We start from the raw sequence: 21,913 nt of genomic DNA on the forward strand, positions 1-21,913 counted from the left end.
AATACCTCCTCCCACCCCACTCTCCTGTTGGTAATAGCTTATCTAAAGTGATCATCAAGTTGGGCCATTTCCAGCACAAATCCAGGTTCTCTCACCCTCCGCCCCTCCCCCCCCCACACAAACTCACTCTCCTGCTGGTAATAGCCCATCCAAAGTGACCACTCTCTTCACAATGTGTATGATAATCAAGGTGGGCCATTTCCTGCACAAATCCAGGTTCTCTCACCCCCTCATCCCCCTCCAAAACCCCACTCTCCTGCTGGTAATAGCCTATCCAAAGTGACCACTCTCCTTACAATGTGCATGAAAATCAAGGTGGGACATTTCCAGCACAAATACAGGTTCTCACTCCCCCCCTTTTTTTTTCCAACACACACACACACACACACAAACTCACTCTCCTGCTGGTAATAGCTTATCCAAAGTGACCACTCTCCCTACAATGTGCATGATAATCAAGGTGGGCCATTTCCAGCACAAATCCAGGTTTTCTCACCTGGAAATGGCCCACCTTGATTATCATGCACATTGTAGGGAGAGTGGTCACTTTGGATAAGCTATTACCAGCAGGAAAGTGGGTTTTTGGAGGGGGATGAGGGGGTGAGAGAACCTGGATTTGTGCTGGAAATGGCCCAACTTGATGATCACTTTAGATAAGCTATTACCAGCAGGAGAGTGGGGTGGGAGGAGGTATTGTTTCATGGTCTCTGTGTATATAATGTCTTCTGCAGTTTCCACAGTATGCATCCGATGAAGTGATCTGTAGCTCACGAAAGCTCATGCTCAAATAAATTGGTTAGTCTCTAAGGTGCCACAAATACTCCTTTTCTTTTTGCCACTAGTACCTGCTGCTTTGAAGGAGAGGGGAAGAAACCTGCTGTTATCCGGAGGGCCCTACCTAATGCATGGCCGTGAAAAACACATCATGGACAGTGACATCTGATCTCCCCCGTGAAAGCTGGTCTTTTGTGTACTTTTACCCTATACTGTACAGATTTCACAGGGGAGACCAGTGTTTCTCAAACTGGGGGTCCCGACCCAAAAGGGAGCTGCGGGGCAGGGAGGGGTCATGGTATTGTCACCCTTTCTTCTGCGCTGCCTTCAGAGCTGGGCAGCTGGAAAGTGGCAGCTGCTGGCTGAGGGCTCAGGTCTGAAGGCAGCAGTGCAGAAGTAAGGGTGGCAATACTGTGACTCTCCCCCCCCCACACACCACCCCCTTTTGGGTCAGGACCCCTACAGTTACAACATTGTGAAATATCAGATTTAAAGAGCTGAAATCATGACATTTACAATTTTAAAAATCTTATGACCATGAAATTGACCAAAATGGATCGTGAATTTGGTAGAGCCCTCGGGATAATCTGCCCCTAGAGAGCAGTGGAGCTGTAGCGTGTTGGTCCCAGGATATGAGAGACACAAGGAGGGGGAGGGAATCTCTTATTGGACCAACTTCTGTTGGTGGAAGGGACAAACTTTCGAGCTACACAGAGCTCTGCTTCAGATCTGGGGAAGGTTTGTGCGAGTCATGTGTTCTCCCCTTTATGCTAAACAATCTGTCCCACTTGTGTTGAGCTGGGACACCCTGCATACCTTTCCAGACCTGAAGCAGAGCTCTGGGTAGCTCGAAAGCTTGTCTCTTCCACCAACAGAAATTGGGCCAATACAAGATATTGCTTTACCCACCTTGTTTCTCTTGGAGAGCAAGCATCCTCCTGACTCCTATGGTTAGAAGTAGGTGGCACAAGGCCTGAAGCAGGAGGGGTTAGGCCCTGTCCTGCATTCTCAGGATGGGTTGGTTGGTTGGTTTTAAGCATTCACTGTTCTTGTTCACCATGTGTCCAGGTGGCCGATTTTAGTTTGGTGGGTCCTGCACTTTTCTTGGCGGGGAGCTAAGATGCCACCCTTTGCCCCTGCTCTTGGGTGCCAAGGGCCCCGCTACTAGCCCAGGAATGTGGTAGAGGAGGGAAGCGGGGTAGGGGACTGGGTTTGCTCCTCGCTCTGAGTCCCAGCCCCTCTCAACCCCTGCTGGTTTCTTACCATTGTCCCCCTTAGCTGGGGTTACCCTTGGTCCTTAGATGTGGGGCAGGGTCTCCCTTACTCCAGTTCTCAGGTCTTCCAAATCACTCCATACATCTCCAAGCTCCGCTCCGGTCCGGTCCGGTCCGGTCCGGTCCAGTCCAGTCCAGTCCTCCTCCTCCTCTGTCTGCCTGACTCAGGGGGTTTTATTAGGTTCCTAACAGGGCCTTAATTGACTGCAGGTGCTCCACTTAATCTGCAGCCACCTTCCCTAGTCTACAGGGAACTACGCCTTAATTAGCCTTGAGCTTATATATTTCCCCTCAGGCACTATCCCACTGCTCTCTGGGCCTCCTGCATCACTACAGAAATTTCTAAACCCCTTCTGAGTCTTGCCAAGCTTTGGGCCTCCATGGCATCTTGTGGCGGGGGGTTCCAAAGGCTTCCTGGGCCGTTGTGTGTGTATGGACAAGTCTTTCCTTGGAGCAGTGGAGTGGCATTTGCTGTGAGTATCACAGCGGCAGCTGAGGAAGCCCGTGCCCTCCCAACCCTTCCCAAGGCCCAGTTCAGGCCACACGCAGCAGCTGCAGTGTTCCTGGGGTTGCATCCATTCACACCAGGCCAGGATTTGCCATAAGCTGGTTGCCACTCTGTTGTGGCCCTGCCGTCCTTACTCCACCTTGTCGTCTCTCACCGGCCTGGATTTGTGTACTGGAAAAAGGAATTTGTGGAGAGCTGAGGGAGAAGTGCCCTGTACGGGGAAGCAGAACTGGGCTGTAAGCGGGGCAAACTTTAGCAGCCTTCTCGTGAAATTGGAGGCTGGAGAGACAGATCCCAGGGTGAGGGATGGGAGGCGTTGAATTCTTACATCTCTTTCCTTCCCCTGGAGGGGCCGCATCTGTCATCTCTGTCCCCTTCCACTCTCACAAACAACCCCCTCTCCAGACCCGCACCGAATCCTATATGGATCCCATTCTGTGGAATCCAGTCTTGACCAAAGCACCCCTCTCCTGCCCCTGTCAAAAGAGGCCAGGCTCTGGTATGGTAATTCATCCAGGAAAGGCTAAACCGAAAGGTGGAGAGCGGTGCACTCAGCCCTGAGGATTGTAACAAGGCTCCTCCTGTACAGACCCCCAAGTGAGCCAGCCTCCTGGTCTCTTGCTAAGAACTGCGTGGGGCAGGAGAGGCCCAGCCAGCGGTTAGCAGCAAGGGCTGCAACAGAGAGCTAGGAGGGGACCCAGGATTAGAGTGGCACAAAGTGCTGCAGGTCTGGACTGAGGAGCATTAGAAGAACTGGGGAGGGTGTCCTCCACCCGGTCACCTGATGCTCTCAGTCAGCCTGTAGCTCGCTGCTTATCCTGTAACTTTCCCGCTTAGCCAAGCGATTCTTCGCTTTGCAGTTGTGATAAATTTTGCCCTGAGTACAGCTCCAGTCAGATTTATGGCCGGGTCTCTCTTGGTAGCATGCGGTTTTTTCCTTGGCCAGTGTGCATACCCTCCTGAAGCACCATTCCCATAGCCTTTGATGGATGCGTTGGGGTCAGGCACGAATTGGCTGGACTCCTGGGAGGAGGTGGGGGAGTAGCGGGCCCACCCAGGTGCCTGCTTTCACCATTTAACGTGGCGTAAGGCTTGGGGCGCTGTTAGCATAGAGTCCGGAAATAGTTCACCGATTTTTCAAATGATTTTAAACAATTTCATAGCAAATCCTTCCAACTGCAGCGGGCGCATTTCGGGGGACAATCTCCTGGGCTTTTCCCCTGACTGGCAGCTGCCTTGAGAAAGGGTCAGTCAGCCTAGATTGCTGCCATGGGAACATGTGGCTGCTTCTCTTTCTTACTACTTTGCTTCAGGGACCATAATTCATAGCTAAGGCTAAGATTTAGTCATGGGTATTTCTAATAAAAGTCACGGACAGGTCATGGGCAATAAACAAAAATTCACGGCCCCTGTCCTGTCCATGACTTGTACTATATACCCCTGGCTAAAACTTGAGTGTTCTGGAGTGGGGCTCCAGGCGTGCCCTGGGTGCTTTGGGGTAGGGGGCGGCCCAGGTGCTGGGGGTGGGGTGGTGGCAGGAGGCCCAGGCCTGCCGCTGGTGCTCAGGGGTGCAGCCCAAGGCTACCAGTGGTGCTCGGGGGCAGGGGGAGGCGCGGGGTAGTATTTCTCAGATCTGCCCCAGCAGCAGCTGGTGTGGCTGGCCCAGGGGCTACCCGAGCTGCTCAGGTGGCCCCCGGGCCAGCTGCACCAGTCGCTGCAGAAGTCCCGGAAAGTCCCAGAATCCATGACCTCCTTGACAGACTCACCGCCTTACCCATAGCTCCCAGGGAAACCCCGGACTCTCTCAAGGGCACAGGTCATTGGTGTCAGATGGGCAGGCGGGCATGACTCTTCTTGTGTGGTGGAAGTCGGTGCGTAGTGCTGGAGCTGCTTATTAGGAGCAGATGAACGTTAAAGAAACAACTGTCCTTTTGCTCCAGCCAAGGTCTGGGAGAGCTGCCCGGCTCCATGTTCTCCTCTCCCATGTGTGACTAGATGGCCTGAGCATTCCCCGTTTAACTGGGACAGAAACAGCTGGCCTGCTCCTTGCTCATTGGCTTCCCCCTGCTGCCCATGGGCATCTTACTCACAAGCAGTGCTATATGCTGGGGAACCTTGCAGTATAAACCAGAGGATGCGGCTATGAGAGATAAAGCACCTGTGGGAATACAGACCCTATAGGAACAGTGGACGCAAAAAACCTAACTGGGTTCAAGGCTGAGCTTGATAAGTTTATGGAAGGGATGGTGTGATGAGACTGCGTACAAGGGCCTGGAGCCGGTCTTTGACTGATAGCAGCAAATATCTCCAGTTGCTGGAGACAGGACACTGGATGGGGAGGGCTCTGAGTTACTACAGAGGATTCTTTCCCAGGTGTCTGGCTGGTGGGTCTTGCCCATATGCTCAGGGTCTAACTGATCGCCATATTTGGGGTCGGGAAGGAATTTTCCCTAAGGTCAGAGTGGCAGAGACCCTCGGCGTTTTTTTCCTTCCCCTGCAGCATGGGGCATAGGTCAGTTACAGGTTTAAATGGTGGATTCTCTGTAACTTGACTTCTTTGAATCCTGATCTGAGGAGTTCAGTAACTCAGCCAGAGGTTAGGGGTCTGTTACAGGAGAGGGTGGGCGAGGTTCTGTGGCCTGCAGGAGGTCAGACTAGATGATCATGATGGTCCCTTCTGGCCTTAAAGTCTATGAGTCTATTTCTTAAATGGATTTCATCTGAATAGGCTTTAAAGTAATTTTTCTCTATGAAGATGAAGATTCCAGAAAATGAGCCACTTAACCAATGGACTAGTTCCAAAATAGGAAAATGACTGTAAAATGCCTCATTTCTCAGAAGGAAGTGCACATGATGGAACTGAACCCAAGTTATTTTTAATTTTGCTCATGGATATTGAGTGACTGGTTTTTCCAGTCAGCTATTTCTGTAGGATTTTTGCGTCAAACTTTGTAAGTGTGAAAGTGGGGGTGGTCAGTTTGATTAATTCTCCATGGGGCAAGATAGATTTGTAAAGCTGAAATCTAACCAACTAGATTTTTAATTGTATAAGTGTTCTAGCCAATATTAGAACGGAATTGAATAGGAGAACTCCTTTTATTGAGTCCTGGGAGCGTTTGCTTTCTAAGTTAATGCTAGATTCATTTCAGGTCAACTCTTACAAGGATCTTGGACAAAAAGAAAAGGAGGACTTGTGGCACCTTAGAGACTAACACATTTATTTGAGCATAAGCTTTCGTGGGCTACAGCTCACTTCATCGGATGCATTCAGTGGAAAATACAGTGAGGAGATTTATATACACAGAGAACATGAAACAATGGGTGTTACCATACACACTGTAACCAGAGTGATCACTTAAGATGAGCTATTCCCAGCAGGAGAGCGGGGCGGGGTGTGGGAGGCGGAGAAGAAAACCTTTTGTAGTGATAATCAAGGTGGGCCATTTCCAGCAGTTGACAAGAACGTCTGAGGAACAGTGGCGGGGGGGGGGGGGGAATAAACATGGGGAAATGGTTTTACTTTGTGTAATGATCCATCCACTCCCAATCTCTATTCAAGCCTAAGTTAATTGTATTTAGTTAACTATTTCCCCATGTTTATTCCCCTCCCCCGACTGTTCCTCATCTTCCTATTAGCTCATCTTAAGTGATCACTCTCCTTACAGCGTGTATGGTAACACCCATTGTTTCATGTTCTCTGTGTATATAAATCTCCCCACTGTATTTTCCACTGAATACATCTGATGAAGTGAGCTGTAGCTCACAAAAGCTTATGCTCAAATAAATTGGTTAGTCTCTAAGATGCCATAAGTCGTCCTGTTCTTTTTGCGAATACAGACTAACATGGCTGCTACTCTGATCTTGGACAGTATTTCTCAGATCTGGACACTTGATTACTCTTAACCTATCAACACTTTATTCATTTACCCAGGACCACGTCAGTATTCAGTCAACAGTTCATCGACTGTGTGTAGATGCAGCCGAAGATCTGGGCATGTACTGAACGCACCAATACAGGCCTGCAAGCAATTGTCATACGTGATGGGTGAGGCTTATCAGTTACACCAAGGAACAATGCAAATCACCAAGATTTCTTTTTACATTTACTTATGACATCAATCATCGCTGGATTAAAAACTGGCGAACTGCTAGGTCACAAAATGTAATTGTAAATGGGGAATCGTCACTGAGGAGGTCGGTCTGTTTCCAGTGTGGTCCCCGCAGGGATTGGTTCTTGGCCCTACACTATTAAATATTTTTGTCAGTGACCTGGAAGAAAACATAAAATCATCACTGATAAAGTTTGCAGATGACACATCATTGGGGAGTGGTAAATAATGAAGAGAACAGGTCACTGGCACAGAACGATCTGGATCACTTAGTAAACTGAGTGCAAGCAAGCAACATGTGTTTTAATATGGCTGGTGTGTGCTGGTAAAAAACTGGACACCTGGCAACCCTAGTGTGTGTGTGTGAGCGCGCCATGAACGTATCGCTTTGTTCTGTGTTCAAAAGTTCGGAGAGATTTGAAATTGTCACCTGTCATTTCTGCTAAACAAAAGTTGTCAAACTTCTGCTTCTCATGGGTGCTCTGTTCACGTCTGCGTTATAATCCCTCTGTTGCGGGAGGAAAGGGTTAGCTGCTGCATGAGTTGAATTCTACGAAGGAAGCTTTATAATGGACTCTGAGGTTGTGCTCCAGGTATTCGATAAACAATTGGTTTCCGTATTAAGCTACTTAACTGGATTCAAACTCTAGGTGTGATTGAATTCTTTAGTTGGAATGATAACCAAATGGAAAGCCACCACCTTCGAATCTGCTTTAGTGTTTTGAAGGGTTGGATATTTTTAGTATTCATTTGATTTAACTAATTTGATGACTTAATGCCAAACCAGTATTGAGACTGACGGATTTGCCCGTGATTCGCTGGTTGTATGGCTTGTTGGCAGTTTAGTTGACCAGTATTAATAATAGCTTAGTTTTGGTGCTATGCCATCCTGGTTTCATTGTGAAGTGTTTTTAATAAGGGGTGTAAAAAGACAGTCATGTCTTTCCATAAGCCAGGTGGGTTCAGGTGGACGCCAGCTGGTCAACCTAAAAGCCCAACCGGCTATCCCTTATGAGTCTTTGCTCCTGATACCCCTCAAGGCCATAGGTGCTGTCACTAGAGGTGCTGGGGGGCTGCCGCACCCCCGGCTTGAAGGGCTTTCCATTATACACAGGGTTTGCAGTTTGATCAATGGCTCTCAGCACCCCCACTATACAAATTGTTCCAGCCCCCCTGCTCCCGGCCTTGCGCTGTGCTGCTGGCAGAGGGGGGAGTGATGCAGTTGTCGGTGCAGTGTGGAGGAGGCCAGTGAGCTGGAACGGGGTGAGAGGCTGTTCCCTATAGGTGGAGGAGGCCGAGAGCCAGTGAGCTGGAATGGGTTTTAGAGTGGGGGGGGGCTGAGCTGCACCTCCCCCCGCTTACCTCTGTCTGCGCCCTCCGCCACCCCTAGAGTGGGGCCGGGAGCAGGGCTGTGGTTTCGGGAGAGGGGATACGGATGGGGTAAGGGGGCCGAGGCTGGGTGTGGAGTCCCGGGCTGGGGACAGCAGCCAGGACCCCACATGCAGGCCGGGAGCAGAGTCCTGGGCGCGGGGCCAGCAGCCGGGACACCGCACAAAACCCCCGCACCCTTAGTTCCCTCGCCTGTGTCGAGAGCAGCATCAGGAGGAAGGACAGAGCATTGGTGATGGCGGGGAAGCATCAGTGTAGGACTGTTAGATTGGAACGGGCGGGCATAGGAGGCAGTGTCTTCTCTCTCGAATTGCCTCCTCTCTTGGCTAATGGTGCAGGAGCTATTGATTTCAGGCTCCAGGGCACAGACAAGCTATTTACTCAGGGCTAAGTGCAGAGACCTGCCAGATACCTGATGTCATGGGGTGTTTCAGGCTCTCTGCCCCACTAAAGCCCCAGGCCTCTGCAGAGAGAGTGAGGCTAGGCTATGTTTTATCAACCATTTTTTTCCCCCTTGGGATCAATTTGCTGCTTTTTAGTTAATGTTGGTTCAGCTGATTTAGTATTTTGAAAAGAAGATTTGTAGCCGTGCCCAGAGTCATCAGAGCTGGAGGGGCAGAGCAGGGCATGTCCGCCTGCCAGGGGGAAGAAAGGGAGTCGCCAAAACCACCCTTGGCCCTCAGTCTCTGTCCTCCACCACTACTCATCTGCCTCTGCTTCTCTGCCCCCAGCTCTCTCCACCTCTGTCTCTCTGACTGTCCCTTTAAAAGGACACCCGAAAGGAAATTAGCCATTGCAGAGCAGTGAGCAATATAAAGAGCTACACAGCCATGCTGAGGTCAAAGCTCAAAATGGCCTTTGGTTGGCAAAGGGCCCAATGCAGCAGGGGGCTGAGTGCACTGCTATGCACCTTCTCCTCCTACAAGAACAAGGGGATTCTCCGTGAAATTGGAAAAACAGCGCACTTGACGCTGATGAATGGAAATACTTTTTCACGGAGCACATCACTAACTTGTGGAACTCATTGCCATAAGATATCCTAGAAGTGAAGAGCTTAGTAGGATTCAAAGCGGGGATTGGATGTTTCTGTGGATAATGAGAACACCCCAGCTACGTTAGGCAGGATACAAGAATCAGAAGAGATATCAATCCTCCTGCTTCAGGGCATAATCCAATCGTTAACTGCCAGGGATTAGGAAGAAATTCTTGCTTGTGGCAGGTTATTCCATAATTCTCTACAAGGGGGTTCCATGCACCTTTCTCTGAAACAAAGCTGTAGACTAGATGGACCCCTGGTCTCATCCTGCCAGGCAGTTCTGGTGTCCCATTGATCTCTCTTGTGCAAAGGGGTCTGTTGGATGAAAGTAGCTGAGGCCCACTGTGCAGGACTAGCAGTGACTGAAAATCCAGGCTTTGGGCTGTAACTGCCTGTCTCGGGGTCCAGAGGGGAATTTACCCCATGTGCTGCATTAGGCGACATCATAGGTAATTTCCCCCCCCCCCAAAAAAAAACCCTGGCAGGGATCCTGTCTCCACTCATCCCTTTCGAGAGTCTCCCCTCTTTTACCCACCCAGCACACGAGCCCATGCTGCCAGGAATCAAGGTCTTGGTGACACGCCTGAGTGCCACGGGCCAGGAACAAATTTGTACCTTTCGGCCTGACTGCCCCTCTGGCAGGACAGAGGTGAGGCTGGGCCAGATCTCAGGGTGAGCTCGCAATGTCACACACTGAAATATGGCCCGGCCGTCGCTTGGTGTGAACAGAGGGGCAACCGCTCAGATTTCAGTGGCGTTGTGACCAAGCAGCCCGAGTAACTCTCTGGACTGCTCCAGCAGCAGCTGGACGGATGTAGGACAGGACCGCTGCTTAACAGTGACCAGTCCACAGCCCCCCTGGCTCCGCAGAACATTGAGCAAATGCCAACACCTTGGGAGCAGGGGTGTTCGCCTTGCCCGGCACCACTGAAGCCCATCGGCAGGGTCCTGGGCTGGCTGGGCCATTGGTCTGAGCCGGGATGACGTATGTTGTCACCAGCTGGCAGATGCAGCTCTCTCTCCTCTGCCGATTTCCTGGCACTGGCTACAAGGGTTGCTATGGAAGGAGCAACTTCGCCTTCTCTCTTAGCCCTTTGCATGCTCAGGGCCAGACTCTGATCTCACTCTCCTGGCAATCCCACTGAAGCCAGTGGCAATCCTGTGGCTTTATTGCGGTCTGCGAGCCAGGAACCACCCCCATGGTTTCAGAGCAGTGCACAGGGGGTGCATCCGAGAGGGGATCCCTCTGCACCTGGGTTTTCAGAGAAAGGAGGGGTTGGGTCTCAGATTCCCCAGGTGGGTGCCCACCTCCAGTTCTCCCAGCTGGTGTACGGTCGGGGGAGGCACCTGCCCCGAGCAGGGCTGGAGATGCTGCTCACCAAATTGCCCTTTGTGAATCATTGCTATATTTGGCCTGGCAGCCAGGTGGCTGCAAGCCCCTGCCAGTGCACTCCTGACAGCTGCTGGAAGAGGCCAGGGGGAGGCAGGCAGGCGACAGGGAGAGAGTCCTGACAATCAGAGGAAATTATCTGGCTGATCACTGGGCCCGGAGCCCTGCTTCCCAACGGCACCGAGCATGAGCACAGCCTGCCGCTGGAGCTAGAGACAACTGCCTTGGAGCAGCTCCAATTCTGCAGCCCCTGGGAGCCAGCGGTCCCTGGCCAGAGCTCCCACTGAGCTGGGATAGTCCAGCCAGCAGGCAGACAGACACCGACAAGGTACATGCTGCATCCTGAAGATGGGGTCGGCAGCACCCTGCCTTCCAGCTCCTCTCTGGGATCCATTTTCCTCTGCTGCACTTCATCTGAGGGAGAAATGGGGTAATGTGGCCTGTTTCTCTGGGGAGATTCCCCCTCCCCCAGAGCCTGGTACTTTAGGGACTCGGACGCAGGTGGGGCTGGTGTGTGGGATGGTCCCATGATGCCTGTGTGCGTAGATTTGGTTTCACGCAATGTTTACATCCCCCCGGATGTTTGTGAGTACAGCCGCAGTGCGGTGGGGGAGCAGCTGGTAGATGATGCTTCCCTGGGCCAGCGCAGGAGAGCACGGAGCCATGCCGCTGGCCTCCTGTGGGCCAGCAGGTTCCTGAATCCTGACCTACCCTACAAGGCTTGCACTTAGATCCCATGGCGATAAGGATGCAGGCTAGAGACCTTAGAGGGAGGCTGCTGGGAGGGTGGTTCACTAGCACCCGTTTGTGGAGGCGGAGAAGCTTAATGTACAGCGCCTGGCGTAATGGGGTCCTGGTTTGGGACGGGGGCTCCTACGTGCTCCAGTACTATAAGCGAGAATCTAATCTGGCTCTCCCGCTGTCTGGAGGGGCTGATGCCGCGCCTCGGTGCTGGCTGGATGTTTGTGAAGGAGTGTGCTGGCAGATCCCAGCCCATGGGGCGGGTAGGAGCCTGGGAAGCAGTCGCACGCAGGTGGGAAGTGTTTCACTGTGTCTCTTTTCCCGTAGGTCACAGACCTGGATCGCAAGCTCAGCTCCGTGGGGCAGAGGCTTGGGAAGTATCTCGCTCACTGCAAAGTGCATCGCTTGGCCTCCATTTCTTCCAACAGACTGATTCTCGTTCACCATGCCCAGGCAGGTGAAAAGTCCCTCAGCCCCTCCTAGTGCTACTGGCTTTGCCGGGTCCCTGAAGGGGTGCGCGCTGGAAGGGCGCCGCGTTCCTCTCTGAGCCCATGGCTTTGCTGTGCTCTGGCACCCATGTGCTGCGTCAGATGGGATCCACTCATCTGTGGGCTACGAAGCTGTCTGGGTGGCTGATTGGAATGAACCGCAGAGAGCCAGAGGCGGTCGTCTCTTCGGGGGCCTTATTGGTTTAAAGGACACCGTGTAGCCCATGGAGCAGGGAACGCTGATCTCAGCAGTGCAAGCTTCAGCTTAACCAATGACTCGGGGCTGCGAGGTGAGAGCAGGCATGGGGGAGCCTGCACCCTGTCCCAAGCTGCCTGTCTCTGACGATCGCCGCAATGGGCCGCGGGCAGCTGTAGCGATGTGATCTGCTGTCCGACCGATCTACGGCCCCAAGAGAGACCCCGAGGAGGTCATCTAAGCAAACCCCTAGGCGAGGCGAATTGGCCTCTCTGGAGACTGGCACGTGGCTGAAACAGGCCACCACCACCACCATGATGTGCGAGGTGATGCCCACCATCAATGAGGGCGACCCCCTGGGGTCTCAGCAGGGCCCCGACTCGGAGGCCAACTTCGAACAGCTAATGGTGAACATGCTGGACGAGCGAGACAAGCTGCTGGAAACGCTGCGGGAGACCCGGGAGACTCTGGCCTTGACCCAGAGTCGGTTACAGGAGACCGGGCATGAGCGAGACCAGCTGCAGAGGCAACTCAATTCTGCCCTCCCGCAGGTAAGGAGAGCGGCTCCGGAGCTCTGCCGGGACGAGGGAGGGCCAGGGCTGGGGACCTTGGCAGGGCTGTGGGAATAGGGTAGATGTCTCCGGGATTTCTCCAGGCTCCTTGCTAGCACTGCTGTACAGCGAGCGTCCAGGCTAGCCCGGTTTGGGCTGCTGCAAACCTGACAGCCTGGTGCTTAAAGCCAGGATGGAGCCAGGAAATGCAGCTCTGCCAGAACATTCCCAGAAGCGGCCTCTCATTCCAAGTGTCTGACTTCCGACCCCTTGGGCCTGATACTTCCAAAGTGCTGAGTACCCACAGATCCTATTGGCTGCAGCTGTAGTGACGGTGGCTCAGCACCCCGGCAAATCACGTGTTAGGTGGGTGAGGTTGGGCACCCGGGAATCGAGGCCCCTTTTGGACGTACTGGCCTCAACGGGGCTAAAGAGACGTCCCTGAAGGCGAAGGCCAGCTGCCCGCTCAGTGGGGCCGTTCATGTTCATTATAACCCTTCCTCAGACCCGCGCTGCCCGGCCTGTAAGTTCCCCAGAGGCTCCCCGCTGACGGCCTCCTGGAGACTCTGCGGGTGGGGAGGGAGGATTCTGCTGTCCCAGTCCCAACAGCTGGGTCCCAGCTTTGGGTTGTGTATCCCTGAACCGGAGCTACTGAGGTTTGGAGAGCAAACGTTCGTGTTCTCCTGCTCACAGCCTTTCCCATCCCGAGGAAGGATGGCCCAGTGGTTAGGGTGCTGACTTGGGAGAACTGGGTTCAAACCCCTGCTCTGCCGCAGACTCCTTGTGTGCCCTTGGGTGAGTCCCTTAGCCTCTCTGGCCTTAGTTCCCATCTGTACAATGGGGATAATAGCCCTGCCTACCACAGCGGGAGTGTGAGGGTAAAGATTGGGAGGTGATCAGATACTACAGTCACGGGCACCACAGAAGTGCCATTTATCGCTCCTCTGAACGGGGGAGGAGTGGGGCGGGGCGCTGGTGCTGAGCGTCAGAGGCACGTCACGCCCTCAGCACAGGGCAGCGAGGGGCGTGAGGGGCCAGCTGTGCTCACGAGCCCAGAGACTTGGCTGCCGTGACCCCCAGCTTTGCCCTCGCCATTGGGCCAGCTCGGCCACTAGCTGAGGGTTTAGCCGCTTGGCAGGGTTTCCCTGTTTTAATCAAATGCCCCAAACAGCGTGAAGCCTATGGGCTGGCTGGAACTGAGCATGGCTGGGCGGGAGCCCGGTGTTGCAGGGCTTCGTCACTACCCGCTGTCCCCGCCAGCCTGCAGGGAAGCTGTGCCTGCAGCGCATTGCTGGAGCTGCTGGTGCTGGTATCTGTCCCTTTCCAGCCACAGAGCTGAAAGAGCCTTACAAAGCAGGTCAGGATCATTATGCCCTTTGTACGGATGGGAAAACTGAGGCACCGTGCGGGGAAGTGACGTGTCCGTGGTCACCCAGCTGGTCAGTGGGCAGAGCCAAGAATGGAACCGAAGTCTTCTGAGTCCCAGCCCAGTGCTCTATCCACTAGGCCACGCTGCCTCCATTGTGTTGGGACCTGAGCACCTAATTCAGAGCGTTCTAACCAAATTCTCCCTGAGCCTCGGACTGATCAGACGTCCTCCCTGGGGTCTCACTCAGTTCATTAACATGGCTGGTTAAAAGGCAAGAGTCTCACAAAAACGCAGGTGTCTCAGGGAGATAAATATGGTTCGTGGATATTTTTGTAGGCCCCAAATATATATTTAATATCAACACCCAGCTCTTTTATTGCCCTTTCTGTCCATAGTTATCAAAGCGCTTTACAAATCAGGTTGGTATCGTTAATCTCCATTGTGCAAGTGGGGAAACCGAGGCACAGAGCGGTGACGTGACTTGCTCAAGGCCACCCAGCAGGCCAGTGACCGAGTTGGGAATAGAACCCAGGTCTCCGGATTGCCAGTCCAGTGGCCCTCTCCTTATGACCCGATGGCAGTTGTTCTGCTGGACACACCGCCCATACAGTACACAGGGGGGCTGCTGGTCCAGGCAAAAGAAATTGGCCATCTGCCACCAGATGACTTTAAATCTTGGGGCATAATGAGGTGTGTGGTGCAGTGAGTCCTGGCTGCAGATCCTGGGTTATAGAAATGAGAAGATCAAGCAAAATGTTGGCAGGAGAGAACAGTGGTTAATATGCACGGTCTGAGGAGGAAGAAAATGAAGCTTGGTCCTGGGCTGGTGGCCCCTCACGCAGCCTACTGGTCTGGCTGGTGTTTGACGTCCCTGATGTCGGATGGTGTGTTTGGCAGGGCTCTGGGGGTGGCTGGACAGGGACCTTTGGGCCTGGATGAGGAACTTGTCACCCCTGACTGGGGATCTAACATGCTGGCTGACGCCTCAAGATGTTTAGGATAATCCTGAGAGGGCAGTTTGAAGGGGCAATAGCGCTGCTTCGCCGGTGGAACGCAGGAGCACGTTCCCTGCCCTGGGAGCAGGACTGGCCTCTGGGCCAGCGTGTTATAACTCCAAAGCATGGCCCGTTGCAAAGCGGGGTAGTTTTAAAGCGCACTAGGGAACTGCGGCTGCAGGGTCCACACGGACACTTAGCTCGCAGCAGGCTAGTGTGGGGGTAGATTTGCACCCCAGCTTGCTGCGAACTAAGCGTATGTGTAGCCAAGCCCATGGGCTAACCTTCCCCTACACTCCTGGGAGGGAGGTATCAGCTGGTGGTGAAACTGAGGCACAGAGAACAATGTGGTTTGCCCTCGGTGGTCAGTGGCTGAATTGTCAGACTTCCTGTCTCCAGTCCTCTGCTCTAACCACTAGACCCCTTGGCCTCTCCCCATCGACTCAGGAGGGCACTGTCTCTGCTGGAGCCCAGGCACTGTGCCAGAATGGACAGCCAAGGTGAGCCAAGCTAATGATGTAATGGCTGGATCTTTGCGGGGTCTGCCGTTCCCCCTGGCTTCAGAGGCAGCACCTCTGGAACTTGGGGCATTAGGTCCGTGATTAGCCAGGTTAGAACATCCCGGGGCTCTGTCAGCTGGAAAGGCCGCTCCACACCTGGGGAAACGCTGTCAGGGTATCTTCCACCTAACAGCACAACTAGGGCTTAGGTCCTGGGTGATTTTTTGGGAACACTAGGGGTTCCTGCCCCCAGCTGTCCTGGCTCTGCTGGGTTCCAGGTGTGTGTCAGTCCATACCTGGCTTCCAGATTATGGCTGTCCACCATGACAGGGCCCCAACAGCTTCTTCTCTTGGGCTCCTGCTCACCTGCTCCCCACCAGTGGCCCCCACACTTCTGCACTCCCTGGAAGAGGAAATGGGGACGTGGTTCTTCTTATCGTCCTTTTCACCAATAGAACTCAAAGCGCTCTCCAAAGGAGGCCAGCATTATTATCCCTGTTGTACAGATGGGGGAACTGAGGCACAGAGGGGCAATGACTGACCTGAAGTAGGCCTTCCTTCCATGGCCCTGCTTTACCCGGGCAGGTGAATGAACACAAACCTTGCTCCCCAACCCCTGACCTCTCCACCTCCTGAACACATGCAATGGGGACACGTGGTTTATTTTTCTTTATTTTGGGCCTGATCCTGAGACGTGACCTCAGTGGGAGGCACAGGTGCTGAGCACCCCCTCACGATCAGACCCTGGGTGCGACTGAGAAACACGGACCGTGACACTGTCCCTCCGGCACCTGCATCTGTGTGGCAGCGTCTCCTTGACAGTGCGTCAGGCCTGCTAGGCCTTGCCTGTGCTCTGATGTAGATGGAGGTCTGGGGGGATGCCATGAGGTCCTGCTGTCCCATTGCGGATTTCGCCCTTTGCACGGGATGCCGTGTGATGTCCGTGGATCTATGGCTGTTCTGTTGGGCGGGAGAAGGCCGCCCTGGTTGTTCTCTCAGTTGCCGGCGCTGAGCTCTGCCCTGGGCCCCTCGTGCCGGGAGAGCTGAAGTTCAAATTGCTGGAAAGCCAGGCGTAGTGGCGTTAGGGGGGCGCTTCCCACGCAGCGCAGCCGGGCAATCTGAACTCTGCTGCCGTGCGTGTGTGGCAACCTGCACTGTCGGAGCCCAGCCCAGCTCCCGCTCCTGCCTGTCCAGTCCAGGGGGCCTGGCCGTGCCCTCTGCAGCACCCGCCGAGGCTGAGGGAGGGACTCCGCCCGGGATTCTCTGGGGCACTCGTAGGCAGGGCTCACAGTGGGTTGGTTCGGGTGCTGGGATGGGGGTGCTGTTACGAAGCATGTGGGGGTGTTAACCACCCTTGTCTCCTAAGGGGGCCACAGCTCCAGGGTGCTGGGGATCCTGGCCTGCGGCCTCTCTGCTCCCTGGCTGGTCTCAGGGCTGTTCCCTGCCCGCTGCGGGGTTTCCGCGTGATTCTCTCTGCCCAGCCTGTCACTGGGAGCCTCTGTCCTTCGGCGGCTGCACCTCACCCTCCCCTGATCTCCAGTGGGGAGCAGAGCATCTCCTCGTTGGCCAGCCAGGGCACTGCTGCAGGGGGAGGGGGAGCCGTGCTCTGCATCCTTTGGGGGTGGCTTAGGCTCTGCCTAGACACACAAGAGAGTAGCCTCCCCTCCCGTCCTAGAGCAGAGCAGGGGCCCTGGGCTTGGCCTTCTCCGGCTACCGAGGACTGTTCCTCTGTCATGCGGAATACAGAGCGGTGAAACTCAACCTTCTTTGGAGCCCAGCCCTTCACACTCGCTGATGGCTCTCTCCTGTCTGGTGGTCCGTACTGCCCCTGAGGTGTCTGTCAGTGGGCCACTGAGGCAGGGGGCCCTTGGCATGAGCTGGCGTCTGGCCTGCCAGCACCGCACCGTTAATCCCTCCTCACCGCCCCCTCGGGCCACGTAAACCTGGGAGGGAAGGAGGGCGTGGCAGGTTCTCAGGTGGTCCGGAAGCAGCAAGGACCAGTTCATAACCTGGAAAACTGCACCCCCCACCCCTGCCTTCAGCAGGGATCACCCCTCAAAAACATCCAGCTCTGACTCTGATCTCAGGGGGCTCCACCCTTCTTGTGGGTGCTGAGCGCTGCCCAAACTCCATCTCTGAGGCTGTTCGACCTTGGGCGTGGCTGGCAGCTGCTCTAAAGCAGTGGGGTGATGATGCTCACGGAAAAGCCACGTAGCTGCATTCTGGATGCAGCCTGGGCTATTGCAATAGGCGGTTAATGCCGGTAGGTGGTGCTCCAGGCTAGCCAAGTTCCCGGAGGCGGCCGGCAGGTGCTGTGAAGGGGGCATCTGGTTGAACCGTTGCTCCACTGGTGAAGGGCACTGGCCTGCAGTCAGCTGGAGTCTGAACTGCTCAGTCAGTTTGTCTGATTCCTTTGCTGCCTGCTGAGGGGGGCTGCTTAACCCTTTCCGAGCTGGGTTCCGCTCACCCGCTGACCACGTCCCAGCAGGGCTACTGTTGCTTGAATCATAGAATATCAGGGTTGGAAGGGACCTCAGGAGGTCATCTAGTCCAACCCCCTGCTCAAAGCAGGACCAATCCACAATCAAATCATCTCAGCCAGGGCTTTGTCAAGCCTGACCTTAAAAATTTCTAAGGAAGGAGATTCTACCACCTCCCTAGGTAACGCATTCCAGTGTTTCACCACCCTCCTAGTGAAAAAGTTTTTCCTAATATCCAACCTAAACCTCCCCCACTGCAACTTGAGACCATTACTCCTTGTCCTGTCCTCTTCTACCACTGAGAATAGTCTAGAACCATCCTCTCTGGAACCACCTCTCAGGTAGTTGAAAGCAGCTATCAAATCCCCCCTCATTCTTCTCTTCCGCAGATTAAACAATCCCAGTTCCCTCAGCCTCTCCTCATAAGTCATGTGTTCCAGACCCCTAATCATTTTTGTTGCCCTTCGCTGGACTCTCTCCAATTTATCCACATCCTTCTTGTAGTGTGGGGCCCAAAACTGGACACAGTACTCCAGATGAGGCCTCACCAATGTCGAATAGAGGGGAACGATCACGTCCCTCGATCTGCTCTCTATTCCCCTACTTATACATCCCAAAATGCCATTGGCCTTCTTGGCAACAAGGGCACGCTGCTGACTCATATCCAGCTTCTCGTCCACTGTAACCCCTAGGTCCTTTTCTGCAGAACTGCTGCCTAGCCATTCGGTCCCTAGTCTGTAGCTGTGCATTGGGTTCTTCCGTCCTAAGTGCAGGACCCTGCACTTGTCCTTATTGAACCTCATCAGATTTCTTTTGGCCCAATCCTCCAATTTGTCTAGGTCCCTCTGTATCCTATCCCTGCCCTCCAGCGTATCTACCACTCCTCCCAGTTTAGTATCATCCGCAAATTTGCTGAGAGTGCAATCCACACCATCCTCCAGATCATTTATGAAGATATTGAACAAAACAGCTTGCTGTTATTTCATTTAAATTCACGGCGAGAAAGCTCATGCCCAGAGCTCTTGGCAGCACGGCGGCTGATCTACACGTGCTTTGAGCTGTACGCCAGATCAGCTGGCACCCTGGGCAGCGTGGCAGGCCGGCTCTGCCGGGAGGTGTCCGGGCAAAGGGCAGCACCAAGGGTTGGTTGTTGCGGGACGTGTCGAGGACAGCGTGGCGGGTCGCACTGGGATTCACCCTGTGCTCTGGCATAGCCGGAGTCCTGGGCAGTGTGGCAGTGACGGGCAGGCTTTGCCAACGTGGTGTGAGGGCAATAGTGGGCTGTGCGTGGGCCTTGGGGGGCATCGTGGGACATCGCAAGCCTGATCTGGATGACAGGGCAGGCAGGTGGGATTGGAAGATGCCCACGCAGCATGGTGAGCTGTATAGAACATGCCTGTATCCCAGGGATGGGTGGGAGTTATTGGGATGGGGAGCCCCACAAACAAGCGCTGTTCGGGTGTGACTGGAGGGCACAGCTGGCAAAGGGTCCTGGGATGTGCCTGGCACCTGGGTGCACAGTGGGCAGACAGCTCGCAGGCCGTGGGGAGCCTGGGCCGAGCTGGGACCTTGTCACTTTCTAACCGTGGCCGGGTTTGAGTTCAGGTGTGTCCAATGGGTGTTAATGGACTGAGCTGCCCCGGGGAAGGTGAACGCCGGGCCATGTCCCTCATTCAGCCGGCTTGATGCGCTGTCCAAACCAGTCGCAAACAACGGTCCCAGCCACCCGTGCGCATGGCGGGTCTCAAAGCACGTGACCCTCGGTACCCCCAGGGGCCTGCTGCTAGCGTTGGCCAGGCCGGCTCTGGGAGCTGCTGCAGTCAGCAGGGGCTGTGCGTGCTCAGCGCCTCCCAGCGTTCGGCCCGGACCTGGTGCGGTACAGGAGGGGTTTCCTGTCTGTGAAGCCACAGGCACTAAAAGCACCAGGGAGGGGCAGCAAGGTGGCTGCGCAGCTGTCTGGACACTGCTGGGCTTTGCAGAGTCACTAGCACTGGCTGGAGGGACGGCACGGCCCCTCCCCTGCAGGGATGTTTGGCTGGACCTTGCAGAGCCACGCCGGGGTCAGGGAGGAGTTTGCTCTCTGCTGTTCAGATCTCGGCCTCTCGGCTGGGGAGAGAGTCCAGCTCTGGCAGGGGGAGCCTGCTTGGGTCCCCTTTGCCTCCACGCTCCTGTCCCCTCCTGCCTCGCAGGCTCGGCTCTCTGGGTTGCAGAGCAGGGCGCAGGATGTTGTCATGGGCCCATCTGTTCTCTGGGCTGGAGCAGATGCGGGGACTGGGCTGGACGCCTAGGAGCAGCCCCAGCCTGCGGGTCAGGGGAGGGGGTGCCAGCGGAGAACAGGGCTTGCTACAGCGCTCGTGTGAGGGGGGATTGTTCTCTCTGCAGGGCACCTGGGGCTGTTCTGCTCCCAGTTGTTAAAGGTCTGGAGCCCTGGAAAGGAGCCCTGGCTCTGACCTCCTGCCTGCAGGGAGAGATGCTGACGCCCCCTGGGTATCTCGCCTGTGTGAAGGCTCATGGGTCCTCTTCCACCAGTGCTCGGTGCGTTGGGGAGAGTGGAGAGCGGAGCTTGGGGACCGACCCATTGGCCACAAGGTGTAGGGCAGGGAGAGTGGGGCCAGAGGGCCCTGCATGGCTGGAGCTCACCGATCAGCCAGAGAGCCCGGGAAGCTTGAGACATTTTGGCCCCTCACTGGCTCTCTTCCAGCATCGGGACGCCTGACCCTCATGCTCCTTCCCCTCCTGCTCCCGAAATCCCGGCGCCAGGGATTTGGCTCCATCTCAGCAAAGACTTTAGATCCTGGGGAGGCAACTTGGCTGAACCTGGTGTGATAAAGCCAGGGCCAGGCTGCCCCACAGGCTTGGGCTGGAGGCTGGAGGCTGGCAGCTGGCTCACAGTTTGCAGGGACAGTGACCTCTCACCCTTCAGTGGGTACTGCATGCCCGGAAGAAACACAGGAAAATGCCTCTGGGGAAGGGCCCTGCTCCATGGTGCTGGACTGGTCCTGAATTCCGCAGGAACCGGGCGCTTCATGCCAGGCTGGTGAGCGAGAGCTGGACTAGCTGATCACAGCCTCTGATTGCCTCCAGCTGACTGCCTGAGCTCGGCGCCCCATGGTCCTTTGCCTCCCCACCCTGGCAAACCTCCAGCTGGCCTGTGGGACCCAGCCCAGACAGATGCCCACTAGGCTGCGCCCCTATCCTCCGCTGAACAAAGTCCTGCCCCCCAAACACGAGTGGGGTGATGCCCCATCACACTCCTCCTGGGCTCCGTGCCCTCTCCCCCAGCTGGGCAAGGGGCCGCTGTGTCCATCCATGGTGGGCAGCTGGAGCGAGAGCATCCCAGGTCATCCTGATGGCGAGGGCTGCCCACCCCACAGGCTGCTGCAGCCACTCCCGGATTAAGGGGCTGTGCGGATTTACTTGCAGTTCTTGCTCCAATTCCGACTCCTCCATGTCTCTGCACAGGGAACATGCAAGCGAAGCAGAGCAAACTAGGTCACTGCAAAGGGCCTCTGTGCATCTGTGCGCTCCTCCGGGTTCGTCCGCTGGGTCCCCCCGCTGCGGGCGCCCGCTCGCGGCTCCCCGTCTGAGCCATGGGGCTGGCTCCCTCCGACCCTGGGAAGGGGAACGATTAGCGCACGCAGCAGATGGAGAATTTCTGCGAGCTCCAAATGCCTCCTCCTGCCGAGTGCATCGCTGATCCTTTCCCAGTGCCCCAGCGCTCCGTCCCCTGCACAGAGAGGCAGGCTCGACGCGAAGCAGCTCCCCGGCTGCCTTCGGCTCGGAGCGGTTCCTCGTGCCTGGACTTTCAGCACCCTGGGTCTCGCTAACCGACCCCCCTCCCCCCCCGCCCCGGGGCTAGCGCCTGCTCTCCCCCCAGGCTGGCAGAGCCGTGGATTTACAGCTCCAGTGGGAGATGATTCCCTGGCATGAATGCAGGGAACAAATCCATAACGATTCATCTGCCCAATGGGACTCATTTCAGCATGTACATGTACCAGGTAAGCGGGGCTCCCCACCCGGGAAAGGTGCCACAATAGCTGCACTTCTGGAGTAGGGGGATTCTGGGCTCTTAGGGCCCAAATGGGACATCAGCCTCATCAACGGGCATCAGTT

At 55.2% G+C, this 21,913-nt stretch overlaps 1 protein-coding gene across 3 annotated transcripts in view; it reads left to right on the plus strand.

Moving 5' to 3' along the window:
• Positions 1-21,913, plus strand: part of PPFIA4 (PTPRF interacting protein alpha 4) — a 166,783-nt gene that overhangs the window by 56,311 nt on the left and 88,559 nt on the right. For all 3 annotated transcript variants that reach the window (XM_074936405.1, XM_074936404.1, XM_074936406.1), the window contains exon 2: positions 11,549-12,456. In XM_074936405.1, the coding sequence (XP_074792506.1) occupies positions 12,220-12,456 (237 nt within the window). In that variant the 5' untranslated portion in view covers positions 11,549-12,219. The remainder of the gene's footprint in view (positions 1-11,548; positions 12,457-21,913) is intronic.

Source organism: Natator depressus, chromosome 21, assembly GCF_965152275.1.
Source record: "Natator depressus isolate rNatDep1 chromosome 21, rNatDep2.hap1, whole genome shotgun sequence".
Classification (NCBI taxonomy): domain Eukaryota; kingdom Metazoa; phylum Chordata; order Testudines; family Cheloniidae; genus Natator; species Natator depressus.